Source organism: Micromys minutus, assembly GCF_963924665.1.
Source record: "Micromys minutus genome assembly, chromosome: 13".
Taxonomy (NCBI): Eukaryota; Metazoa; Chordata; class Mammalia; order Rodentia; family Muridae; genus Micromys; species Micromys minutus.
In genome coordinates, this window is record NC_137982.1 from 26,857,550 (window position 1) to 26,882,434 (window position 24,885).

General features: G+C 42.3%; 1 protein-coding gene across 22 annotated transcripts in view; it reads right to left on the bottom strand.

Annotated features, from left to right (window-relative positions):
* Positions 1-19,810, bottom strand: part of NEB (nebulin) — a 189,221-nt gene extending 169,411 nt beyond the window's left edge. For all 22 annotated transcript variants that reach the window (XM_080927589.1, XM_080927588.1, XM_080927583.1 and 19 more), the window contains exons 1-11: positions 19,740-19,810; positions 19,085-19,167; positions 18,078-18,142; positions 14,535-14,576; positions 12,761-12,961; positions 11,023-11,130; positions 10,464-10,568; positions 9,521-9,625; positions 8,819-8,923; positions 4,316-4,420; positions 141-245 (exon numbers count right to left, since the gene is read on the bottom strand). In XM_080927589.1, coding sequence (XP_080783715.1) covers positions 141-245; positions 4,316-4,420; positions 8,819-8,923; positions 9,521-9,625; positions 10,464-10,568; positions 11,023-11,130; positions 12,761-12,961; positions 14,535-14,576; positions 18,078-18,113 — 912 coding nt within the window. In that variant the 5' untranslated portion in view covers positions 18,114-18,142; positions 19,085-19,167; positions 19,740-19,810. The remainder of the gene's footprint in view (positions 1-140; positions 246-4,315; positions 4,421-8,818; positions 8,924-9,520; positions 9,626-10,463; positions 10,569-11,022; positions 11,131-12,760; positions 12,962-14,534; positions 14,577-18,077; positions 18,143-19,084; positions 19,168-19,739) is intronic.
* Between the last annotated feature and the right edge of the window lie 5,075 nt (positions 19,811-24,885).

The following is a 24,885-nucleotide window of genomic DNA, read 5'->3' on the forward strand; positions in this document are numbered from 1 at the left end:
CAGGTTGTTCCTATGAAAGTTAAGGTAGAACTCATGTGACTCGGTCAAGATAGTATCTAGAATTCTAGGATTCCTTGAGATGTTGCCAGCAGCTGGACGTCATTAGAGAAAGGGCTACCCTCCTGGACATCCCGACTTACTGTGCTGAGATTGTCTGCGTTCATTCTGGCTGTTGCAATTTCAAAGCATGGTGTCTCACTCCATTTTCCTTTGACTTTCTTCTCATAGTCTTCTTTATATTTTTGCTGGAGGAGTAAAAAAAAAAAAAAGAAACAAAAAACAAAATTTAAGAGTTGATAATTAGGAATTGAGTGTGGCGTGACACAATATAAAAGCACCTATGCTACCACTGGTCTGGCATCAGTGGGCAGGCTAACCTGGCTTGTTCTCAACCTAACAGACTCTCTGACCCCGAGCTCTGAAATCTCTCCATCTGGCTCTCTAAGTTCCCATTTCCCATTCTGATGTCAGAATAGCCTTACCGTAAACAGGCTGGTTTACTTCAGTTGTTTTTTCCCCCAGTCCAATGTCTTTCAGCAGCTGTGGTGTTCTGTTCATTAGCGTTTACAATTTTTAAGGTTAATAAAGCACTATGTAATCTATCTTTGGGAGTTTTTGTTGCCCCCTTTTGCTTATTAAGCATCTACTTGTTGGAAGAAGTGTGTCGCTGGGGATGGGCTTTGAGAGTTCAGATACTCAAGGCAAGCCCAGTGTCTGTCTCTCCTACTGCCTGCCAATCCAGCACCATGCCTGCCTGCATGTTACCTACCCACCATGCTTCCCACCATGACGATAATGGACTATGCTTCTGAAACTGTAAGCAGGCCCAACGAAATATTTTTCTTATTGACAGTTGTCACGCTCATGGTTTCTCTCCTTACATCAATAGAAACCCTAACTAACACCTCCCCTGTTGAAGTAAATCCCCAATACAAAATGAAAGCGAATGAATGGATCTGGGGACTTGCCAAGGCTGCCTGCAGAAGTATTCCTGTATACTCTGTTGGGAATCAGGTTTCTTAAGAGTAGAACTTGGCATCTCACCCAAGGTCCTTCCTCTCTTTGTACCTTCCAGGAATGAAAGCTTGCTATCTCCTCCTACGGTGGGTCTGGCTGGGGACAGATCACTCACAGTCTACACACAAGTCCTTCTATGTCGGCAAGAGGTCCCCACTTCATGGGAGAAGGGGAGGCTGTAGCTTGCTAACTAACCTTGTGGAGGGTACCCCCTTGTTCGCCTTTCTGTGCAGGTAGGAAGGAAGTCAAAGGGACAGAGGAAAAGGCAGGCAGTATCCATGTGGGAAGTCTCCCCCATATTGGAAACCCAACATTTAACTTTCTGTCGAATCCTGAAACTTTCTCCTTAGTTTCCCCTCCCTCTGTTGTACCTGAAGTTGATCAATGAAGAAAGACTGGATTGAACTTTCCCTAAAACTTTTATTTAGTAGAGGAAACTATACCATGTCACACCAGTAGGCACGGTAGTTGCTTCCTCAAAGCATAGGCCCTCCTCATCACCAGTACGCTAAGGGCACTGGGCTACAAATTAGGCTCCCTGGTGTCTTGCTTAAACTCATGGCTTCATTTTCCACTTTCTAGATAGGCACCAGTAGTTTTTATACGGTTACCAAGGTTGAAAGAAAGTGAAAGGAGTTAATCACATCTCTTCTAAGTAGCTAAACCCTGAGCCACCAGTCACTTCCATTTGCAGAGAAGCTATCTTTCAGAACATGCGGGGCACTCTCACTGGGTTTCTTTATTGACCATAGTTGGTCCAGAGTTACTTTCGAGACTCAATAAATGCCTTATGGTGAGAGCCATAGGAGACTCCCTAGTTCAGTGCAATAAAATATTTCAGAAGATCAGGGCTCCGTGTTATCTAACGATGTGCTGCTGCAAGACTTTTTTTTTTTTTTTAAAGCTCTCTAGATTCCACTGAAAACTACCGCAGGGAAGCAAAGAGGCAGGCACAGAGAAGCTAACGGTACTTCCCAGTGCTCCAGGCAGAATCCACCCTCGGCTGGTGATGGTGAGCCTGCCCTCTAGCCTGGAATATCCGTTGTAAGAACAACTCTCCTGAGCTATTCACCTAAGTGACGGCCACAGAGCGTACCTGAGACTGGAAAGGTACCAGCATGAAGCTCATGATTCTGGCAAAGACAAAGGGAAATGAATGGACTCTGAGAAGGAGAGTAAAGAGAGCTGATGAGGAGAATGTAACCTCAGTACAGCCACCGCCAGCATGTGTCAGCTGAGCAGGCACAGTTTAGCGAGGACATGTCAAGAGTTTAAATGTCTAAAAGAGACGACAAAGGAGACATGTTTAATGTATTTTGGAGGATAAGATGCTGTGGTGGTGCTGAGACGGGGATCCGAAATGCCTGACAGTATGGAAGACGAGGGAGAGCAGCAGAAAGAAGTCACCCTTGGCAGCCTGGGCCTCTGTGGTTGGATGCTCATTTTCTGGCTACCATGCACCATATTTCTCACTGCGTAGACTGGTATTTTTGATGCACAACAGACACTAAGAACTTGCAATCTGGGTAAGACTTGGATAAATTTTATCTCCATGACCAAACCCAGTGACCTTCATTTACAGCCGCTCAGCTCAGATTATCCTATAGAGTCAAAGTTAGCTGTGCAACTCTTTCCGTGTACCTATCCAGCCAGTACACAGTGCAAACAGACCTAACACAAAGCTAGCCCAGGAGCCATATCTCTTAAGATGCAAAGGAACAGGCTGGAAAAGAACTTTAATATATCTTACTTCACCCAGTAGATCCAAAACGCTACCATTCCAGCACACAATCAGCATAAAAAGAATGAGCTATTTTTGCAGTTGTTTTTACCTTGCATTTAAGGTCTAGTATATGCTGCCCACGTGAAAGATTCATATTAGGGAAACAGATACATGTGTGTGCCCTCTTCCAATTCATATACTGAATTCTTATCTCTCAATGAGATGACACTTTATTTTTGACTTTCAATTTTCTGACAGTTTGAGAAGCCAAAGCCTGCTGTTTAATATGTTCTGCATATGATTTTATTGTAGGAGTCCAAATTCCATAATATCTTCAGGGCTTTCTCTAGTCATGTTTCAGTTGTCAGCTTTGTCTAAAGGGCTGCCATACTGAAAAGCAAACTGTGAGTTTCACTGGCGGGCCTAAATTGTGGTGGAGAGTGACCACTGGAAAGTTTGAAAGTGATCCTTAAAAGTCACTTTCAAATGTCTACACTGCATGATCAAATAGATAAAAAAGAATTCTACTTGAACTGAGATAGTTTTTACATACCAATTAAAAATGAATTATTTTTAAATGACCACTCAGAAGACAACTTCTCCCAAACAACCTTTCCGTTCTACCTTTTTCTGTGCTACAGACACTCCTAGAAGCCATTCCAATATGCAAAGTTCTCCAGTTAGATCTCTGGTCAGCCCTAGGGGGAAGGTTGCTGGTGTCCTCATTAATTTTACTATACTTACACAGCCCCTGGGTTTTACATTAAATACTCTTCAAAATGAGAAGCTAAAAACACTGCAAGAGAGAGTACATTGTTTCTACCTTTTCTTTCTTCTCCTCTATCCAAGAGCCCACCTTTGGCAAAAACAACAACAACAAAATAAGAGCCCTGAAGTTCAGTCAACATTGAAGCAGAAAATTGAAACTGTGTCTGGACTTTCAGAGGAAAGAAAAGATAAATAAAAGCAGCTGGGTCTCAGGGAAAGTGGACTGACTTTCCCTTGTTACAACAGGACTAGCTCAGCCTATGTACCAGCCCAACACTTGTCTCTCTGCATTCCTTGCCACAGCTGCATCCTCCTGAGTTACTTTATTTGGCTAAAAATAGGCAAAAGCAGCAGCCTGCTAGGGTTTCAAAGCTCTCAAATGCCGGCCCCACCGCTGTCCACTGAGCCCTGTCTGAGAGTTCATGCATATAGTCTGTCCATATCTGATTTGAGGATGTAGGGGTGTAAGACTGTCAGGGCATCTCCCCATCCCCCAAGTTAAACCACAGCGGGTGTAGTTAGTCACTGACCTGGGTATCTTTCTTGGAAAATGTCAAGTGGCATTAAGCCAATAAGCTGCTTTATCAAGAGGTGACTGTGACATTTAGACATCACTGAGTCATCAAGTTCACTAACCACTGAAGTCATTTATGCTCTTAGCACAGATGTTGATCTTGATGTAAAGGGTTTTTTTTTGGGGGGGGCAGGGCATATGTAATCATACCCCTAGTGTTTGTGTTTCTTCTTTAAGTTTACCATCAGCTTGTTTCCAAGAGAGACAGGACACATCCACCTCTTTTCGCTCACCTTGCTCACTTGGTTGGTTACTTTCTTGGCAAATTCTACATCAGGAGGATCAGGCAGGGATGTGAACTGAGTTTGCTGCTCAGTAAGTCCTTTTTTGTAGGCAATCTGAAAAAAAAGAAAAGGCAAGAATGTTCGTATGCATTTGAAAAGAGGCCTCATTTTCATACTGTGTTTGTTAGCCTCCCCCACAGCACCAGTGTGTTCTCTCTCAGACCTTAATTATTGTGCACTGTGTAGTCATGACTGTCCCCTATACAACCTGCCTCTTGGGACTCCCATTCATTTCTGTTTCTTTGAGCCTTCTTTCTTCTCAGGGGTGCTTGGTCCTCGACCTGTTTCTTTGCATCTATCTTCACAGCATCCTTGGCAATGGCACATTTTCTTTTCACTAACATCTTCAACTCTCAATCTTGTCTTTTCTTCACATCTACTTAACCACACCCACTTCTGGACAACTTAATTACATATCATTCTATTCTTTTACCCAGGATGCTGAGTTACGGTACAGAGGAGAATTGCACTTACCAATGGGATGATGCTAACATTATAAATGGGCATACAAACAAGGTGTATAGGGTAAGTCTTCAAGCCAAAGCACCTAACGTGAACTCTACAGGTTGTCTCCCCAATTTTCTGTTCTGTGATCTGGGACTTGCTTGGGGTTCTGTGTCTAACACTCTATGACTTTATGATGTCTAGCTGCCACTTTGTCTCCAGTGAAACCTGAACACCCCAGGATGTGTCCACATTCCCAGAAGCAGGTCTGGACTCCAACACTTCTGTAAGTCTTCAGTCAACTCAATGCTACCCGGATAGTCAGTCTTGTAGAGAAAAAGGCGGGGCTTTACACTTAAGAGTGTATCTCTGCTCTGGCTCTGAGAAGCAGTCCCCCTGGGCCTTTTTCTGTCATTTCTTCGCTTGCCTTTTTGAACATAGCTCCATCAGCTTTCCCTGCTATGTCTCATAGCTTCCGTCTCTCCCTCCTTATTGCCTTCTTCCTTTCGGCCTATAAAAGCTTATTGCCTTCTTCCTTTCGACCCATAAAAGCTTCTGTTGTCTTTTTAAATAAGAGGTCTGGTATATATAAATTGCAAACTTCCTTCATCTCTCATCTCCTTTCTTGCTGCCTTCCGGAATCTTCTAACCAGTGGGAGTGGTTGGTGACTGACTGTGGCAGAAGCCAGGACTTGAACGTCATCATCCCAACTCTTCTATCTCACAGTTCCTTCCCTTCAACATGACAGCATTATTTATATTAAGAAAATAAACTGACTCATTCCAGGACTTATAACAAGCTTTCATGACTATCATCAAATTAACTGGGATATAAAAGACTTTTTAAAAAATATGGACAATATGTATTCATTCCCCTGCTCAATTTAAGTACGTAAAAACTTTATTTTAGGTAAAGGGAGAGTGGCTAAGTCCTTAGGGAGAAAGTTAGCATTCAAACGGGAGAAATGCTTATCAAGTGTGACAGTCCATCAAAATGTTCCCGAGGAATCAGATCACCAAGTCTCTATTTTTCAGAAACAATGCTCAGAGTTCTGTCTGGTTAGAATTCTGTGCTCCAGGTCAGTTTAAAGACATTCTTAATCTTTACAAACTGTTTTGTCTCTATTTAGATAACAGTAAAACATGCTAAGTAGTATTTAAGGAGTTGCAGAAATAAGGTAGAGAGAGAACAAGAGTGACTAATATAAGGCCCACTTGAAGACTACATGTCCACACAGGAATATGTTCTGGTCTCTGAGCTGTAAAAGCTCATGTTGCTAACAATAGTATTAATAGCCACACTAGTAATGTGATACTTGATGCCTACTTGGTCAGCAATAAAAATAAAATCTGTCTGCTAACTGCAGAGTTACAGTGGAGATTTTTTAGTTCATTATTGCAAGTTCTTGTGTTCATTTTTTGTGATATCTCAAGGGCACAGCCAGCTTTAAGTGGTATGAGCCATTTCCTAGTGTTCTATGGGAGAAGGGAAGTATGCAGAGAGTGTCTTCTTGGACAACTCTCCCTGTGCCTACATGACATGGCATTTCCAGACCCCCCTTCAGCTTCTCTGTTCCCTCATCTTGTGCTGGCTCCTTTCTAGGTGTCCTGCACTTGTGTCCTCCAGGACTGTCCTTGACTGTTACTCTTCGGATGCCCTCATACAGTTGTCTTCAGCTATCACATTTATTCTGATGACTTTTAATCATTAAGTTTTTCATCCATATCTCACATCTATAAGGATTTCACAGCCTCAACATCTACTTTACCTATAAAAATGCCTCGATCCAAACACTTTCCCCAGCATTTCACATCTGTTTCTTGCCCCACAATACATATGTTTAAGCACATGTGTTATATGGTAATAAACTTTCCTATGGCTCCATTCTCTTTGTCTCCAATATCTATTGTCATTAACACTTAATATTTTCTTAGGATTCCTTTCTTTTGCTTTGCTCCATCTACACTGCCAAATTAAGAGTTCCAGGAATACTCACAAGTTCAAGTTTTCCCCTAATCTGACTACCAAGAGTTTCTTCAGATTCTACATTCATTGGCCTGTTGTCCTCATTGGCACCTCATGATGATTTATTTTCCAAACTTGTACATCAGTCTGATCCTTAAGGACCTGCTCTAACAATTTAATAAAAGCCCTACAAACGAGGCACCCACTTTCACTGTTCTCTAACACACCAGACTCATGTCATCCTTTCTCTCTGATCAGGAGGTCCCTGTACCTGAAATGTATTTCTTCATCCCCACACAGATTTCTCATTTCTTATGTGTATCCTTTCTCATAGCAATGATCAGACATTTCTGGTCTTTTTATTTTCATTTGACACATACGCTTCTTATCCTGCCAGTATAATATTTTAAAGGAAAAAGATGAACTTTCATATCCTACTATAAATTTATACATAATAAACTTTAAGTAAGTAGCTATTTATTACTTGATAAGGACCTATACTATGAACAAGGCTTATCTTGGACTTAAGAGCATTTATCTCATATTCTCTGAGATTCCTTGTCCAGGGACGGGCTAGCCCCTGACACTGCATCAAGAAAACAGAACATCCAACAGCTTCCTTGTAAACAGGAAGAAGGCAATCCATTTCTAGCCACTGTTAATATTATTTATGCCATGGTATGAAATGTCTGCAGTGGGAACAGAAAGCCAGAAGCTCATCCACATAGTGTTCTCCCTGGAACTCCCGGTCAGACATAAATGGTCCAGAGAGTGTCTCCAGTCATTCCTGTTATAAGTACCAAAGTTGATGTTCTGCTTTCTACGTGCTATTTGCTATTTGTTCCTTCACTTTTTTTTTTGCTACACAATGCATTCACTCATTTGAAATAAACTCACTGATATCATTATAAATTATTCATCAGCCAGAATTTGACGTCATCACCAAATTGTGAATTTGTGAGATACAAAACCAAAATGTTTATCTTAAAAGAGGAACAGGAAGTACATTCTAAAATTGGTACCGTGTGTTAGGTGACTGCAAAGTCCCATTTTGGTTTCTTTTCTAACCTGCCCTATGGAAGTATGAAATTTATATGAGTTAAATTTTAATCTAAAGTTGGATCAAAACAAACCCATTAAAATTTGCAGGTGATACCAAAGAAAGGCAGCAAACATTAGACACCTCAAAGTTAAAGACATCACAAAATGGTGATGTTGATTCATCTGGGGCCCTAACATCTACTGGAAGTAAATCTTATGTAAATCTCAACTGCTTTGTTAACTCTACATTGAATTCTTTTGGATGACAACTTAATACCAGGTAACAGGCCATTTCATAAATAGTTCTCTGCCAAAGATTAGATCTTTAGGAAGAAAAAAAAACTCAAAACAAGGGCATGGAACTCTTCACTGTGGTTGGTGAAGATTTTAAGGCCATTTAAAGTTCCTCAAATATACTATTTTTACGACCTAAGAAATAAAACTCCTGGCAAGTGGACTACTGATATTTTACTAACTCTGAAAATAATCCCTACATAAGGCATTTCAGTGGGATAAACTGCGCAAGCAGGTTTCAAGAGTCCCCAGGCAGAAGAGAAAAACATCCCATTCGGGGATGGTGGATGGTGGGTCCGAGATAGATACTGTAAAATGACTATGTCCCTGAGTAAACTTGCAAAGGGAGGGATGCGATTCCAATGGCTGTTTTTAAAAATGCCATTCCTCCATCACCACAAAACAACTTCGACAGAGCTGAGGAGGAAAATGATACATGGTTTGGTGGGAAGAACATTTGTCTTGGGTTTAAGTCTAGACTCTGCCATTACTGATGTGACTTTAGGTTCTTCACACAAAGGAAACAGGTATTGGCTAAATTATTCCTAATATAAAGTATAAATTATAGCCGAGATAAAGTCACATAATAATTTTGACTCTATGTCGTCCTCTGTAATAATGACTTTGGATCTTTCTTAAGGACCTCAAGACACGGCCCAGGCTTTCTTGACCCCACATTCAGATGGTACCCAGTGTACTTCACTTACGTCACTAAGTGCTTTCTGAGCCTGGGCGACCCTTCTCAGTTCCGGACTGTCATTATAGGGATAAAACAACCCTTTGTCTGCTTCCCAGTCTTCAGTGTACAGTTTCTAGATCAGAGAAGAGCAAGAAGCATTGAGAAAACAGGCAATACACAAAATCCATCATTTGAACTCCATCGATGACATGAAGCACCAAGGTGAGAGCCAAGGTCGGGGAAAGTCACAGACAACCTTCCCCTTTCTACCCAGTCCCATCACTTATTTTTGTTAGTAGCTTGCCCTACTTCTGAAAAATCTTATTTTTAGAAATTGTCTATGACTTCACCTGCTTCCTGCTTAAGGAGCAGGAAAGTCTTTTCCCCAATTTCTATCATGAAACAAACTTCTAGTTAAAGTTAAAGCCAGGGACACCCAAAGAATAACTGACAATAACTGCTTAGTCGGCTTCCTAATCAGTTCGCTGGTGTCTTAATTCCCTCCACATTATGCTTCTGCCTTACAGGTTGTTCAGGTTCACCAGAGACCGCCACTCTGCCCAAGTGCGCTCCTCACAGGATCTGGGGGTCCTCCTTGTCAGGTCATAGTCCCACACAAGTCCTGAGGCTACTTGCAAAAACACTGAGAAACTGTTCCAAGTTGTCAAAAGTTCAGCAGCTATGGCTCCAAGTGTGCAAGGGGACATTAGAAAGAGCTAGCCTTCCTCACCTTACTGAACATGGCTGTGTTCTTGATGGCTTGGACAAGTTCAGGGGCATCAGGGGGAAGCAGGTACTTATCCTTGGTGTCTTCCCAGTTCTGCTTGTATAAAACCTAGAGAGCAAATGGACAAACAATGGCGTGACAGAACAGGGAAGTTGGCTTCACGCAAAGGAGGCTGATGGGCCACCAGGAAAGTGTTGATGATGCTAAGATGGTATTCTCAGCATTAGTAAGCTTTTTCTGGACAACAACAACAATACCTTATGATTCTGGTTTTCAGTTTCTTTCAAAGACTGCAATCAGCTACTTCAGTTTTCTTTTTGACCTACGTGATATTCTAGAACTCTTTAATTATCTGCCCACATTTGAATTTGGAAATTTCTCATAAAAAATTTTGCTTTCTAAATTTCTTTAAAAATAAACGAGATGGCCTGCTCCTGTTTTTAAAGGTAAATGGAGGAGTGAACCTGGGGTGGAAGCTGGGAGGAGTGGAGGGAGGGGAAACTGTAATCAGGATGTAATGTATGAGAGAATAATTTTAAAACCAATTAATGAATAAAAAATAATACTCAAAAGGCATAAAAAAAGAGAAAGAAAATTTATGATATCTAATGCCAACATCTGATAACTTACAAATCCATTTCAAAGTTTAAATAGCAAATAAAATCTTGGCTTTTATCTTGCAATAAACAAACAAACAAATGAGACATTAGAATTGTATTCTTTGCAGCACCCCACCCCCATCCCCATTAGAGTAGCAAATGCCTCTTCAGGCAGGTCAAGGAATATTCACTCTACAGGGCACTTCAGTCCTCTATGGAGCCTGCTGTTACATGTAAACATCCAGTTCACATTATTTGTGGGCAGGGTTGTGGCTCTCAGTTCACACAGAAGAAGGTGCTCTGCATGGTGTTGAATATCCTGGGACCACCCATCAACATGACCTTACCTTGCTGACTTGCTGCGACACTTTCTTAGCATGTTCAATATCTTTGGCTTTTTCATCCACATGACAGATAGTTTTAGCCACATCTCCATCCATTCGATACTTAACCTGCAAAAACAAAGCATGCCTGAACTTCAAAACAAGCATGGACACACATCTAAGGCTCACATAAACCAAAGACTATATGTCTGCATCACAAAGCAAAGATCATGAATTTTAGCTAGGAAGATGCACAGAGACCCTGCATCTACTACTTGTCTACTCTGCTGGCTGAACGTCCAGCATGAGGCTTCTCAGCCTTAGTGTATTCCATGTAGAGGACAACTGTCTCTCAAAAAATATTTGAAAGATAATCTATTTCTTCTTTGACTGCTAAGCCAAGTTTTTCAAAGTCTCTCTGGATTCTTTCGTCAAATGTGATCCATGGCTAGTGCCATATCAAGATGTCTGAACTAGCTCAGAGTGATTGATCTCCTTATTCCCCTACACTTAGAGCCCCAGGATCCCAGAGCCGGGCGTATATACACAACACTCCCTCCTTTAACTGAGGAATGAAGCCCACCTCACTGAGTTGATCCTGTACTTTCTTGATTCTGCGAAGTTCTGGAGTATCACTTGTGATGGCATATGGCTGTCCTTTTGCCTTCTCATAGCTCTCTTTGTATTTATTCTGAAAAGAATACTAGATATTAGCCTGGAATGCAACCAGGCAGCAGCAGAAAGTTCAGGTAATACACACATCCTCATCTGATTTTTTTTCTTTAAATCCTTTAAGGAATAACAATTGGCAGTTGCAACAGCTCTCATTCTGTCCCATACCCTCAGCAAAAACTAAAATAGATTGGTTAATTGTTCCTCCTAAACAGGATAGGATATTGGAGAGTTGTTACAGACAATTGTCTTGGATATGCCCTAAAATAATTCTCTTAATTTTTTTTGGTTGCACACATATACAAACGCCTGAATATCAATTAGTCTAGAAACCAAGTTAGGCCTGAAAAGGTTTAATTGCTAATACAATGTGAAAATACTCACTTTAGAAGCTGCAGCTGAACTGCAGTGGTTACAAAGCTATGGTTCCAGCTGAATTGATGAGAAGCCTGAATTATGGACTGTTTTATAACAATATGCAGTTATTATTTCTGCTAGCTATCCAGTGGAGCCTTGCTTTAGTAATAATATGCATCGTTTCTAACTATCAATGCCTTCTAAGAATATCCTTGAGTAGTCAACAGCTTAAATGACACTGCTGATTTAGACACCAGCCACTGGCAACCTGTGTGTGTGTGTGTGTGGGGGGGGGAATGCCAGCACTCCACTCAGAATACCGGAAATTCCAGCTTAGTGTCTAAATTAATGAGATAATTTTGTCGTTATTAAATGCTGCAATGAGAAGGAGACAAAAAAGTCTTGTCTAGAATCTTTCATGTTACATCATTCAAGGATTAATTCATAATCTCCAGGAGTTAATACAACCAAAATCAAACCTTTAGGGGCCAATCACACACGGAAGCTTTAGGCATTGGTTTCGACCTCGAATAATTCAATGTCCCCCTGAACTACAGCTCATCTCTTCAAGCATCCAGAACACATCGAATCAAGCTCTCTAGAGAGACCTTAGCCTGCCATGGAAATCAACAAATCAGGTCTACTGAAATAGGTGTGGCTCTTCTGGCAGCACTGTATGTCACAGGGCCGTAAGAAGCAGAGAACACTGAACCCTCAATTATCCTCAATCCGGGGTGCGTGTGTGAGGACCCATGGCAGCTTTGAAGACTCCTTTTGTACAAGACTGAGCCTCAGACCAGTTAAACAAGAATGTCCTGAGCACTAGTAGTTTTAAATCTTGTAGGCAAACCTGCTGTGTAACTGTGCAGAAACCCCATGGGTCTGGGCTACCCTTAAACATTCCCTGCTCCTCACTTTCAAGTGAGTTCAGTCTGATCTTGGTTTTCTGAATCACTGGTTCTCCTTGTCGCCATTTTGTAATTGTTCATGCCATTGGCTGCTCTACGAGGTTGTGCAACTCAGCTTCTACGAACAGACTTCTCGTAAATAAGTAAAGACGTACAATATTCATGTTTGTGTTGTCATTGCTCTGGATTAACTATGCAACACGTGTTTTATAATTGAACTCCTGTGTTATTTTATGGTAACCATAAGGGTTCACCCTGACATTGCAATGGCATGGATGAGCTACTCGAAAACCCAGAGTCACACATTAAAAGACACAGTTCTACAAAACTGATCAGTAACTTCCCAATCACACAACCAGCATAGAGGTGGCTCTTAAGACTTACTGGGCTGAAAAGATCCTGCATTTTCTGACTGTGTTCAATGTAGGGGGTCATGAACTTGGACGAGTCCACCTTCTTTCGGATGACCTTCTTCCGCTCCACCGGTTTTGCTGGTTGTGGCTGTACCAGCGCTGGTGTGGAAGTTTCTGATTGACCATAGTCAGATGTCTTTGTCGTTGTGGTTTCATAGATTTCTGTAATTGTCTGAAAATGAAACATGTGGTTATGAAGTAATAACTAATACAGTGATCTTGGTGTAAAATGTTCTAATTTCAGTCAATCTGACATTTCTCGTGTTCCTTTTCCATATATAAAACCAGTCAAGGCAGGAAGATGCATATTATATTCATTCATCAACATGAAGACACATAACTCATATCAGCCTGGGTATTGACTGTGACATCATCTATAACCTGTATTTCCAGAGATCTCATTAAGTACCTTAAGGTAGTATAAAAAAAAAAAACAGAAATAGTCTAAATAATGTCTTCTTAAGTGAGGGCCAAGGCTGTAGAGCCCTTGCTTAGCGTGTACAGGATCCTATATTCCACCTTCAACACCATCAAAATAAAACAGAACAATAAGAATCTTTTCAAGTGGTTTAGATCAAGCAAAAGCAAAGGAGACCTGGAAATAAAAGGTTATTAAAAATAAAGCTTAAATCCTTCATATTAACTTTTAAGTGAGTAAGAAAGACCTACAGACATTTACTCATTCTGTATATCATGGGGACCGTAAAAACCTTGAAAAACAAATCCCATCAGTTTTGTATTAGCATCTGGACTTAGTTCATTGATCTGAACTACAGTACCATTTACACTGGGGACCAGAACAATGGTGGCAGCATAATGGGCAAGTATCCTCTCAAAGGTCTTTGCTATGCAGTAGCTGGGAAACCATTGTTTCTTACAGCAGGAGGTGGTGGAAAAGCTAAGATTCCAGGTTCAGTGCAGTTCAAGGTTAGAAGGAAGGTATGTGGGGGACGAGGGTAAGTAGCAGAGGCTTCAGTGTAAGTGTAAGAACTCATCCTTCAAGGCGAAGATCTCCAGTCCAAAGCCGAATTCTAGCATCAGCATGAGGTAGAGGAATCTGCTAAGGCGACTGTAAGTCTGACAAGTTCCACTGTTAACTGGCTACGCTGTGCCTATTATTTCTTGGCATGAGAAATCAATCAAACCACCGAGGGTTAGTTCTGATCCAGTTTTGGGCTCTTTGGGCAAGCATTACAGTTTGCTGCTTTGATTAGTATGTGTCATGTCAAAGAGGAACAACTCTGCACGGAAAGTAAAGTATGAGGCTGGGGGATTTCCAACTTGGAATTGTTACCAAGAAAAGAATAAAAAACCTTTTCTTGGCATTCTCGGGAGCACCATCCCTGGTGGTAGAGACTTTGCCTTACAAGTTACCACTCTAGGTAATGAAACTGCTGGACTGTGCCAGTCACAAGCCCTAGACATCCCTCAAGTGACAGTCTAGAAGAGAAGGTAGACACTGAAGTGGGCTTCATTCAAACTTACACACACACACACACACACACACACACACACACACACACACACAAACATGCCACATGAGCAGTAGGTAACCCTTTCTTGCCATCTGCAATAAGCAGAGCATAAATTACTCCATCAAAAGTAGGGTCTTTTAAACCAACTTCTGGGCACAGGCAGGAGGGTGAGCTCTCTAGAGACTCCCTTTCTCTGTCCTTCTGTCTCCAAAGGGAAAAGAGGCTCTTCTCTAATGAGAACCAGTTTGTGCACATTGGGCTGAGTCTTACCTCTCCTGGCACCTCCTCATAAACCGTCTCCTCGGTGTAGTACTGTAAACAGACCACAGAAGCATCTATGAGACAAGTTCAGCCAGCATTCAGCCCTCCCAGCCTCCACTGAACCTGTGAGGTTGCTCCCCTGGCTGAGCTGATGTGGACTCTCTGCAGGGAGGAAGGAGGTGGTGACGTGTTCATATTCTGGGTCCCATTTCCACTTAGGAAGCTTGAGGAAAGCTAAAATGTACACAGCCGATCTAACAAAAAGCTGTAAATGGTCCAGCAAGGCGAGAGATCTGAGATGCCTCTTAGTCACTGAAAGCTACTTCCTAGGGCAAGAAACATTTGCCCCTTAGGATTTCTGTCCCAGTTGGCTTCCTGTTGCCATGAGAAAACACCATGACTAAAAGCAACTTAGGACAGAAAGGACTTATTTGGCTTTCATGTCCCATGACTATCCAGGGAAGTCAGGGCAGAAACTCGAGCAGAAGCAGAGGCAGGAACCATGGAGGAAGGCTGCTTACTGGTTTGCTCTCCCTGACGCCCCAGACTGCTTTCCTTTACAAGTCAAGACCACTTGTCCAGGAATGGCTTTCTCCACGGCAGGCTAGGTCTTTTCACATCAATCATTAATCAAAAATGCCCCCAGAAACTTGTCTTCTGACCAATCTGACAGAGGCAGTTCCTCACTGAGGTACCCTCTTCCCAGGTGGACAAAAACTAACCAGCACGCTATCTAAGAGAATCTGTTTGGAAGAGGACTCAGGGTGGTGTACGTGCAAAGGGAAGCTACTTATATAACAAAACACAAACCTGAGAGCAAATGTTTACTAATATTCTGTTATTCCCATCTCCCCTGGATTACTAAGTGTGTCTTCTGGAGTCATGATGGCCTCTTTTTGAATACAGTGTAGGCTACATCACACACGGCACTGGCCGGTCTGCCTCTGCTGAAGCACTAGGTGATCTCACTCGCTTAACTTGGGGAGAATTTCTATGGGAAAACAGGAGGCTGCTGAGGTTCAGCTGGTCACAGGAAGAAGGGGAAGGAAAAGGCCCCTCAGGAGATTTAGGGAAGTGAGGCTGCAGTTTGCCAATGGGCCTGCTGCAGCCTGGGTCTGAAATCCCCTCTGGTTCTGTTCTCTGACATCATGAGTGATAAATAGATGCAGAGGTGAACTGGCTGACATTTTGTCTCTGGTGCCTAAGGAGAGTGGAATCCTGCCCCAGCCTCATCCAGCTCTGCTGGACAAACAGCAGACATGGCTCCTGTGGGTCAACACACCCAACAGAGGGATGGCAAGGAAGCACTTGGCTCATTTCCTCAGTCAAAAAGTTTTTTGAAAAGCATGCTGAATTTATTTTATTTCTGACACTGAAGCTTTGGAGGCAGAGGTGCACTGAAATAAAATTCCCCTTGGTGCCCTACTTCCTCCTGCCCTTGGTTCAGTAAGCTCTCCTTGCCCCAGGGCAGCTGAGCTACTCACTGTGGTTGTAACTATATAAAGCTCACTTAAGGCTCCTCACAACCTGTACTCATTTTCCACTTAAAATTTAATTTTCATGTGTATACATCTTTATATATAGTAATAGGTGCCATGTGCTCTCAGGACAGAGGAGAGCTCTTTACCCCTGTGACTTCAGCTCAGGACAAAGGCCATTTAGACACTTTAAGAAGTATTGTTTACTGCCAAGGACAAACGGAGCTTCCTTGGTCACACAGTCTGAGTAGACTGCAAAGAAATATTAAATTACAGTGAATGATTCCCATTGATTTTAGATTTTTCTTAAGATCCCAGTAAAAGCAGCTTTTGTGAGCAACGTGGTTTCACCTTTTCTGGGACCTCACTGTGGGGAAATCAATCTTGGAAGTAAGCTCACAAAACAACAACAACAACAACAAAACCCCCACAACATAGTCCAAGTGCTCAGCATTAACTTGAATACCAAGTCTCATGTTTCTAGAGTTATTCTGCTAATTAGGCAATGCATTATTGCTCCTTTCTCCTTCCACATTTTAGCCCATGTAGACAGTGCCAGCAAAATTTACTGCAGGTATCCAAGATCCCTAAGAGCTGTGGATTTGAGACTGGTTCCTGTTTTTTGAGCCAGTTCCCTTGAACTGCCACCACCCCATTTTTGTGATCTTTTCTGAGACCAAAGAGACTGGAGTTCAACACTCCCTGACAGGCAATCTATTAGTATGTGCTTGTCAGACACAAGCAGTAACAGGAACAAGAAGGCTAGGACAGAATGCCTAAAATCGCCCTTTTCCACTGTTGTAACTAGTTGGCTCAATCAAGGCTAAGAAAACACCCAGGATTACATGAACACTTAAGGAAGGCTAAGGTGTAGTCTGACTGAAGGCTCAAGACTGTTCCTTTGATTATCATAACAGGAAAGAAATTAACCATAATTATAACTTAATTTATCATGTGTTTATTCAATAAGGACAGTTCTGACTTCTCAGAACTTACATTAATACGCTCATTAGTGATAGTACAATCTATGCAGTATCGACACATGAGTCAGAGAGGTGCTTCCTCCCTCTGTCAGATACAGCTTGGTCTTTATACGCTTCAGCAATAAAGCTAATTTATTTATAGAATAAAAAATTTTCTTTGCCTAAATAAAGATTGATTAGCAAGTATAAATTTTGGCACCTTTATCCAGAGTTTTGTCTGAAATAGCTCTTCTAGTTAATTTCAATCATTTAAAAAAATACAGACTTCCACCTGTTTAGATTGTTAATTGGAACTTTCTAGGCACTTTCAATTCTATAATGATGTGTTCACATGGATTAGCTGCCAGCCTTTAGGTTTCTGTTCTAGAAGATCAAGTTAAAGGCAAGAGCTGCTAAGGAAAAGGAACATGGAGACTAGAACGTGATACTAACATAACGTACACACTAATTCTGCAGAACTGATAAGTGGCCACCAATGGTCTGGGGTTTTCAAGATAGCCGCTGTAGTCAAAAGCTAGTCTTGTTTACTTGCATAAGTATGCCAGAGTTGGGAAAGTGGCTCCAGCTGTCTCTGACCTTTATGGGCTCACAGGTGTATCTGTGAAATTGTGGGCACACACACACACACACACACACACACACACACACAGAGAGAGAGAGAGAGAGAGAGCTATAGATGGCTCATCCCCTATGCAATTCAGTTAGTTGAAGCAGATTCCTTCTCTTGATACAGATGCTGGGAAGCTGCTTTGGCCCTTTGATCACTGGGGCTGGGAAGTGGAAAAGTAATCTGTTGGAAGGATAAAGTAAAACCTATCTGCACCCACACCCTGGGCCTCTTTGCTGTGTTGTTTGTTGGTTGTTGTTTTTGTGAGAGTCTTTTGAGCATTTAAGAAAAAGTAAAGCTGGGAAGTAGCGATACCCCCTTTCACTTCTAGGTCTCATGGTCACTGCGAAAGTAATCATGGACTTTAATGGTGACTCTCTGGGATGTTATAATAGATGGTGTTTATTTCAAATGACAGATTCACCCCCTGGGTCCTGCTGTCACTACACAGAGTGTTTTGCTGCCAGAGGGGTTTTCTCCTTACCTCTATCACCTCCTCATATTCCTCCTCATCCGCCATTTTCCCAGAGTGATAGCGGTACCTACAAACTTCCCATATGCCGAACAAATGAAGATATATTAGTATTTTCTTACAGCATCATAAATTTAAAACAAACCCACTCTACACTAGTTTGTGTGGGTATGTGTGTGTATGTGTATGTGTGTATGTGTATGTATGTGTATGTATGTGTGTGTATGTGTGTGTATGTGTATGGGTGTGTGTATGTGCGTGTATGTGTATGTGTGTGTGTATGTGTATGGGTGTGTGTATGTGTGTGTATGTGTATGGGTGTGTGTATGTGTGTGTATGTGTATGGGTGTGTGTATGTGTGTGTATGTGTATGGGTGTGTGTATGTGTGTGTGTGTGTGTGTATGTGTATGGGTGTGTGCATGTGTATGGGTGTGTGTGTATGTGTATGGGTGTGTGTATGTGTGTATGTGTGTGTATGTGTATGGGTGTGTGTATGTGTATGAGTGTGTGTATGTGTGTGTGTGTATGTGTGTGTGTATGTATATGGGTGTGTGTATGTGTGTGTATGTGTATGGGTGTGTGTATGTGTGTGTATGTGTATGGGTGTGTGTATGTGTGTGTGTGTGTGTGTGTGTGTGTGTGTCATGGATTAAGGGACATGTAAAACAGTTTACAAATCAAAGCTTCAGTTTTCTCTCCTAATGCCTTGGGTATACTCAGAGCCTTGGCTACCCATCCAGGATTTACTCAATTTTTAAAAGAAAATAAGGCAGTTTGGACTCATGAGATGGAATGGAAATGACTAAACATTTAGACAGAAAATATTTTCAAGCAAAACATTTAGTGAAAGAAAACTGAGTGTGGCTTTCAGTCGTTGGAATTTTGCCTCATAACCCCCCAATATTAGACAGACTACCTTAGTTTTCTGCCTTGGTCTAGAATGCTATATGAAGTATATCTAATATTAGAACATATAGAAAAAAAATCTGTCCACAAATTTTAAAATAGAAGTAGAAACCTCAAGGCAATGGGGTTATTTTCTTCTGGAATACCATTGGCTTCCACAGATTTTTTTCCTCTTTCTGTAGCTCTTGTTCAAGCCTGAAAAAATAAGAAAGGAAAAAAAAAAAAAAAAAAAAAACCTAAGCATTGTTGAAGTACACATAAGCTTGTCCGTCTTTGGCCTAGATTTCTAATTCGGGAACTGGGGAAAGGCTGAAGGCCTTTCGGCCTGACGCCAGAGAATGGCCACCCCATAGAAGTTGTATGATGTCTGAGAGCAGCTGTCCCTCTCAAGAGATGCTTGACTGTAAACCAATACCCTGAGTGGCTGGTTTTGTTAAGCTAGCGAAACTGCTGGTCCTGAGAGCAAAGGAAGCTCTGTATGGTGGGATAAATATAGGAACACTGACCATAGAGCTTTCTCCATAGGAATACAGTTAACACAAAAATGAGAGAGAAAAACGGTGTTAGACAGCCAACGTGATCAAGCAATAGCTGGACAGGGCAGGAACTCTTACATGCTGTGTCACAGACGACTAATAGGGGCCTTCCTAGCCAAGTCTCTCCTGTTTCCCCAGTTAGATACTCAAAACTTTGGAAAGTAACTCAAGGGGAGTCATGGAGCATTCTCTCAGGAGATCACTCCAGAAGAAGACATAAATGGTCCTTACCTTCGAGCTATGCGAATAACCCTGGCCAGCAGCAAATCCTCTCCCCGCTCTCCCCTCCTGAGAAGCCCAGGCAAAAGCCACCGGGGTGCAGGCGCTCCCAACTTATCATGTGGCAGGAACAGCCAATCAGATCTCGAGTTACTCAAATTTCAGAAGCTAAATATACTGGGTGATCTTCTGCAAACCACCTGTTCATCAATTCCACTAAAGGATAAAGGGTAACAAATTGCTAGCTTAGAACTATTCAAATGCGGCAGAATTTTTTCTAACCGACAACCCCTGAGAGTCAAGTTCAGGTTTACTCGATCATTTTCTGAAGCCTCGCTCAGTACCCCACTTGTGAAGAGTGATTTGGAGAAACTAAGCAGGACTTGAAAACTTGGGCTCTTCTGTTGCAGGCCTTATCCCTTTCGATCTTTACAGAGGTTCACAGGATTCCTTAGGAATTGCTAACTTTGGAGGGACAGGCACGTGTGGGACCGGTGTGGTCGTGTGAGAAGCTGAGGAACACAATCCAGAAATCACCAGGCTGTCCGAAGCATTTTTTTAATGCGATGTAATTATAGGTGACAATATTTGGTTGTGACATTGGATGAAATAGCCACAAAATATAATCAGAGAGTATGGCCTCATTGGCTTCCTGGTCCTAAGTCAGGGCATGGCCAGTTGGGTCCAAATTCTTCCCCCAGCTGCCCAGCTGCTGGGATACAAGGCCTCACCTCTCCATGGTAACTGAGTTGCCACTTTTTTATTGACTCCCATCTCTTAGAAGCAAGTCAACAACGCTGGCCCCAGAGTCCTACTTAGGAATGGCAAATATAGATCAGTTGGAAATCAGGAAATTACTACAGGAGAAGAAAATGATGTCCTACTGGAACTCTCAGTGTAAGGCATTAACTTACAGAATCATAACAACTGGGCATCGTAGGGCTAGCCTTCCATCCCAACACTTGGGAAGGAGAACAAGGCTGGCCTAGACTACATGAGACCCTGTCTCAAAAACAAACAAAATCAGAAACAAAGCAAAATAACAACAGCAACAAAACCATCCAACTTTCTTAAAGCTTGCCTGAGACCCTCATTTTTACTGTCTTTGATCTTAGTGTGCTCTTTAAAGCTACAGTCTGACTCTGTCTGTCCTCATACAAAACACAGAAACTATAAACTCGTGTAGGAGTAATTATCTTTTTCTGGCTTGCTTCTGAACCAAGGCTTAAACTCCAAGGATCCCCCCATTGATACCAACCTCACTGAAACAGTTTTTGAGTGAAATATTACAAAGCTGTCTAATACTTTGAAGATATTTATCCCTCTGTCCTCCTTGCTGCATGATTTATATGACAGTAAATAGTTAATCTCCCTTTATCATCTTAATTAAGTAGTCTTAGTCAGGGTTTCTATCCCTGCACAAAACATCATGACTAAGAAGCAAGTTGGGGAGGAAAGGGTTTATTCAGCTTACACTTCCACATTGCTGTTTATCACCAAAGGAAGTCAGGACTGGAACTCAAGCAGGTCAGGAAGCAGGAGCTGATGCAGAAGCCATGACGGGATGTTACTGGCTTGCTTCCCCTGGCTTTCTCAGTTTGCTTTCTTATTGAACCCAGGTCTACAAGTCCAAGGATGGCACCACCCACTATGGGCTGCTCCCCCTGCCCCTTGATCACTAGTTGAGAAAATGCCTTACAGCCGGATCTCATGGAGGCATTTCCTCAACTGAGGCTCCTTTCTCTGTGATAACTCCAGCTTGTGTCAAGTTGACACAAAATCAGCCAGTACAATTGACCCCTTGTCAACTTGACAAACACATCACTATTAAGCCTCAACCCTTACTTTTTTATTCATCCCCAAGATCTAAATAACCTTAAGAGTCCCATAGTCTTTACAAAATCTTACATATTAAAATTTCAATCCCCTTAAAATATCCAATCTCTTTTAAAGTCTTTTTTCAATTAAGTTTCTTAACTGTGGGCTCCACTAAAATACTTTCTTCCTTGAAGAGGAAAAAATATCAAGGCACAGTCACAATCAAAAGTAAAATCAAACTCTAACCATCCAATATCTGGGATTTATTCACCAACTCCTGGGATCCTCCAGGGGCTTGGGTCACTTCCCCAGCTCTGCCCTTTGTAGCACACACTTTGTCTTCTAAGCTCCAGCTGCCTGTTATCCACTGCTGCTGCTGTTCTTGGTGGTCATCTCATGGTACTGGCATCTCCAAAACACTGCTGTCTTTTGCTGCAATTAGGCTTCACCAATAGCCTCTCACAGGCTCTCTTCATGGTGCCAAGCCTCAACTCCTTTGCATGACCCATTCAGTCCTGGGCCATCAACTGCAACTGAGGCTGCCCCTTTGCAAATGGTTTTCCATGATCTCTCACAGTGCTGAGCCTCAGTTGCTCTCCATGACCCCTTCATTTCTTCAAAACCAGTACCACCTGGGTGACTCTTACACATTACCAAGACCAACCACAGCACAAGGTACAACCTTGGCTATCTCTGGTACACAGTTTCTTTGAACTATCAGAAAACCCCTTTCAGAAGTTTTGCCTCAATAATGTTGGACTCTTCTTAATTACCACTAATTTCTTAGCTCCAGCTGACCAGCATCAATATCCCCAGTAATGCAAAGGTTTTGCTTTAGTAGTTCTGGTATCGTGTTAATCATAGCTGATTCTTCAGCCCCAGCTAACCAAAACCACTGAATCTTCACAATCAAAATAGCAACAGCCCTGATAAGAGTCTTTAATCTTCCCTCTGAAATTTTGAAAGCCAGGCCTCCATCTTCTGCACTGTTCTTAACATTATTTTCCCAGTTCCAACAGAGCATCCCACAGAGCTAACATCCCAATGGCTCGTCTAGCTCAAAGTTCCAAAGTCCTTCCACAGTCCTCCCAAAAACATGGTCAGGTTGTCACAGGAATACCCCACTATGCTGGTACCAATTTGTCTTAGTCAAGGTTTCTACTCCCGCACAAAACATCATTACCAAGAAGCAAATTGGGAAGGAAAGGGTTTATTCAGCTTACACTTCCATGTTGTTGTTCATCACCAAAGAAAGTCAGGACTGGGACTCAAGCAGGTTAGGAAGCAGGAGCGGATCCAAAAGCCACAAAGAGATGTTACTTACTGGCTTGCTTCCCCTGGCTTGCTCAGCTTGCTTGCTTATAGAACCCAAGACTACCAGCCCAGAGATTACACCACCCACAATGAACTGCCCCACCCCCCGTTGAGAAAATGCTTTACAGCTGGGTCTCATGGAGGCATTTTCTGGACTGAGGCTCCTTTCTCTGTGATAACTCCAGCTTGTGTCAACTTGACACAAAACCAGCTAGTACACCAGTTCATCTCCTGAATCTTATGAGCAAGAGATGTTTCTGTATCATTTTTGTGAGACCATTCTCTTGGTGACTGCAAACTGGAAACATAGCTGTAGAAGGAACAAGTTAAATTGAAAAATGAGAGCTAGGCATGGTGAGACATACTATAAACAACATTCAAGTAGCTGAGGCAGGGGAATGCCCATGAATTCCAGCACAATCTAGGCTACTCTGTCTAAAAAACAAAACAGACATTAGAAATGTTAATTTTTTTAAGTAAAAAATTACAAAAATTAAACATAGACTTTCTTAAAGGGAGTTAACTTAAAAATTTTTTTTATTAGATACTCTCTATATTTACATTTGAAATGTTAAACCCTTTGCCCACCCCACTCCCATACCCCCTTCCCCTCTACTTGTCTCCATGAAGGTGCACTAGCTCCCAATCACCCTCCCACCTCAGTGTCTTGGCATTTCCCTACATTGAAAAAATGTGCCCTCCCTGGACCAAAGGCCTCTTCTCACATTGATGCCAGATACTGTTATTCTCTGATGCATATGCAACTGGAGCCGTGGGCCTCTCAATGCATGCTCAATGGTTGGTGTTTTAGTCCATGGGAACTGGGGAGGATTTGGTTGGTCAACAATGTTGTTCTTCCCATGAGGCCACAACCCCCTTCAGCTCCTTCATCCCCCTAGGTTATGGGCACATTTTGAAAATTGATAGCTCTTGCCAAATAGCCATCCAAAATAAGTCATACTCATGCATTATGCATGCATCTTAGCTACCTTAGGGTTATCAGCCTTGTAAACTGTACAGTCTGCTTGGGAAAATTGTCACCTTTCTGCTGAAGGGAAAATGTGTTTGTCTCTCAGAAATGAATATGTCGAGATCTTATCTTGTAATATGATCCTTTTAGAAAGTGAGGCTTTGGGCAGTCTCTCCTGAGAGTGGGGTCCTTGGGCAAGGAATTACTGTCTTGTCCTCTTTCTACCGCCATGTCACCATACCGGAAGCTTGCAGTGTGCCACCTGCAGCAGCAGCCTCCTAAGAACCTGACCCTGCTGCCAGACTGGCCCCAGACTTCCAGCTCCAGAGCCGCACGGGCAATCAATTTCTGTTGTTAGCCAGCCTATGGTCTTACAGCTACACTATCTTGAAAACCCCATGGCAGTGGACAGAGACTCCAGAGGAGTGGACCCCCCACTCTCTATGTATGCACAGTACATTCAGGATCTGGATGAAACAAATCAGACGGTAGGGAGTCAGCTCCTATGGAAATATTTTGCCTTAGACTTCTTGAGTTCAATCCTCCCTAAGTGGAAGTCCCAAATTCCCAGCTAAACTTGTCTGCTCTCTGTTGTATCAGTAATTTGCAAAGCACATTAAGAGATGAGAGCCACAGGCAGCCATGGTCTCACATGGTCACCCGGGCACACACATACCAGGGAGCTGCATGTTTTGTCCTGCCATGCCTTTAGTGAGCTCTGCAGAGGCTAACCTGAACTGTGCCCTCTCAGGATAGGAGCACAGCTCTGCTTTCCTGGTCTCTTATGCAGAACAAGAATAAAACAAAACCCTGGTTTAGTGACAGATACTCATCACATGCCTAGCAATACAGAGTGCTCAGTGAACGTTTCCTATTATTTTTAAATCGTTCCAACTGCTTTTAACTGGCTATTCGAGTTTTCATTTCTCTACCCTGTATTTAGCTGAAATACCAAAATATCACAAGGCTTCTGAAGCCAGCCAGTCTGAGAATTTAAGAGCTGATGGGGGTTGATCAGAAATGCTTGGAGGGGTGGGTGAGGCCCTGCAGGAGAAC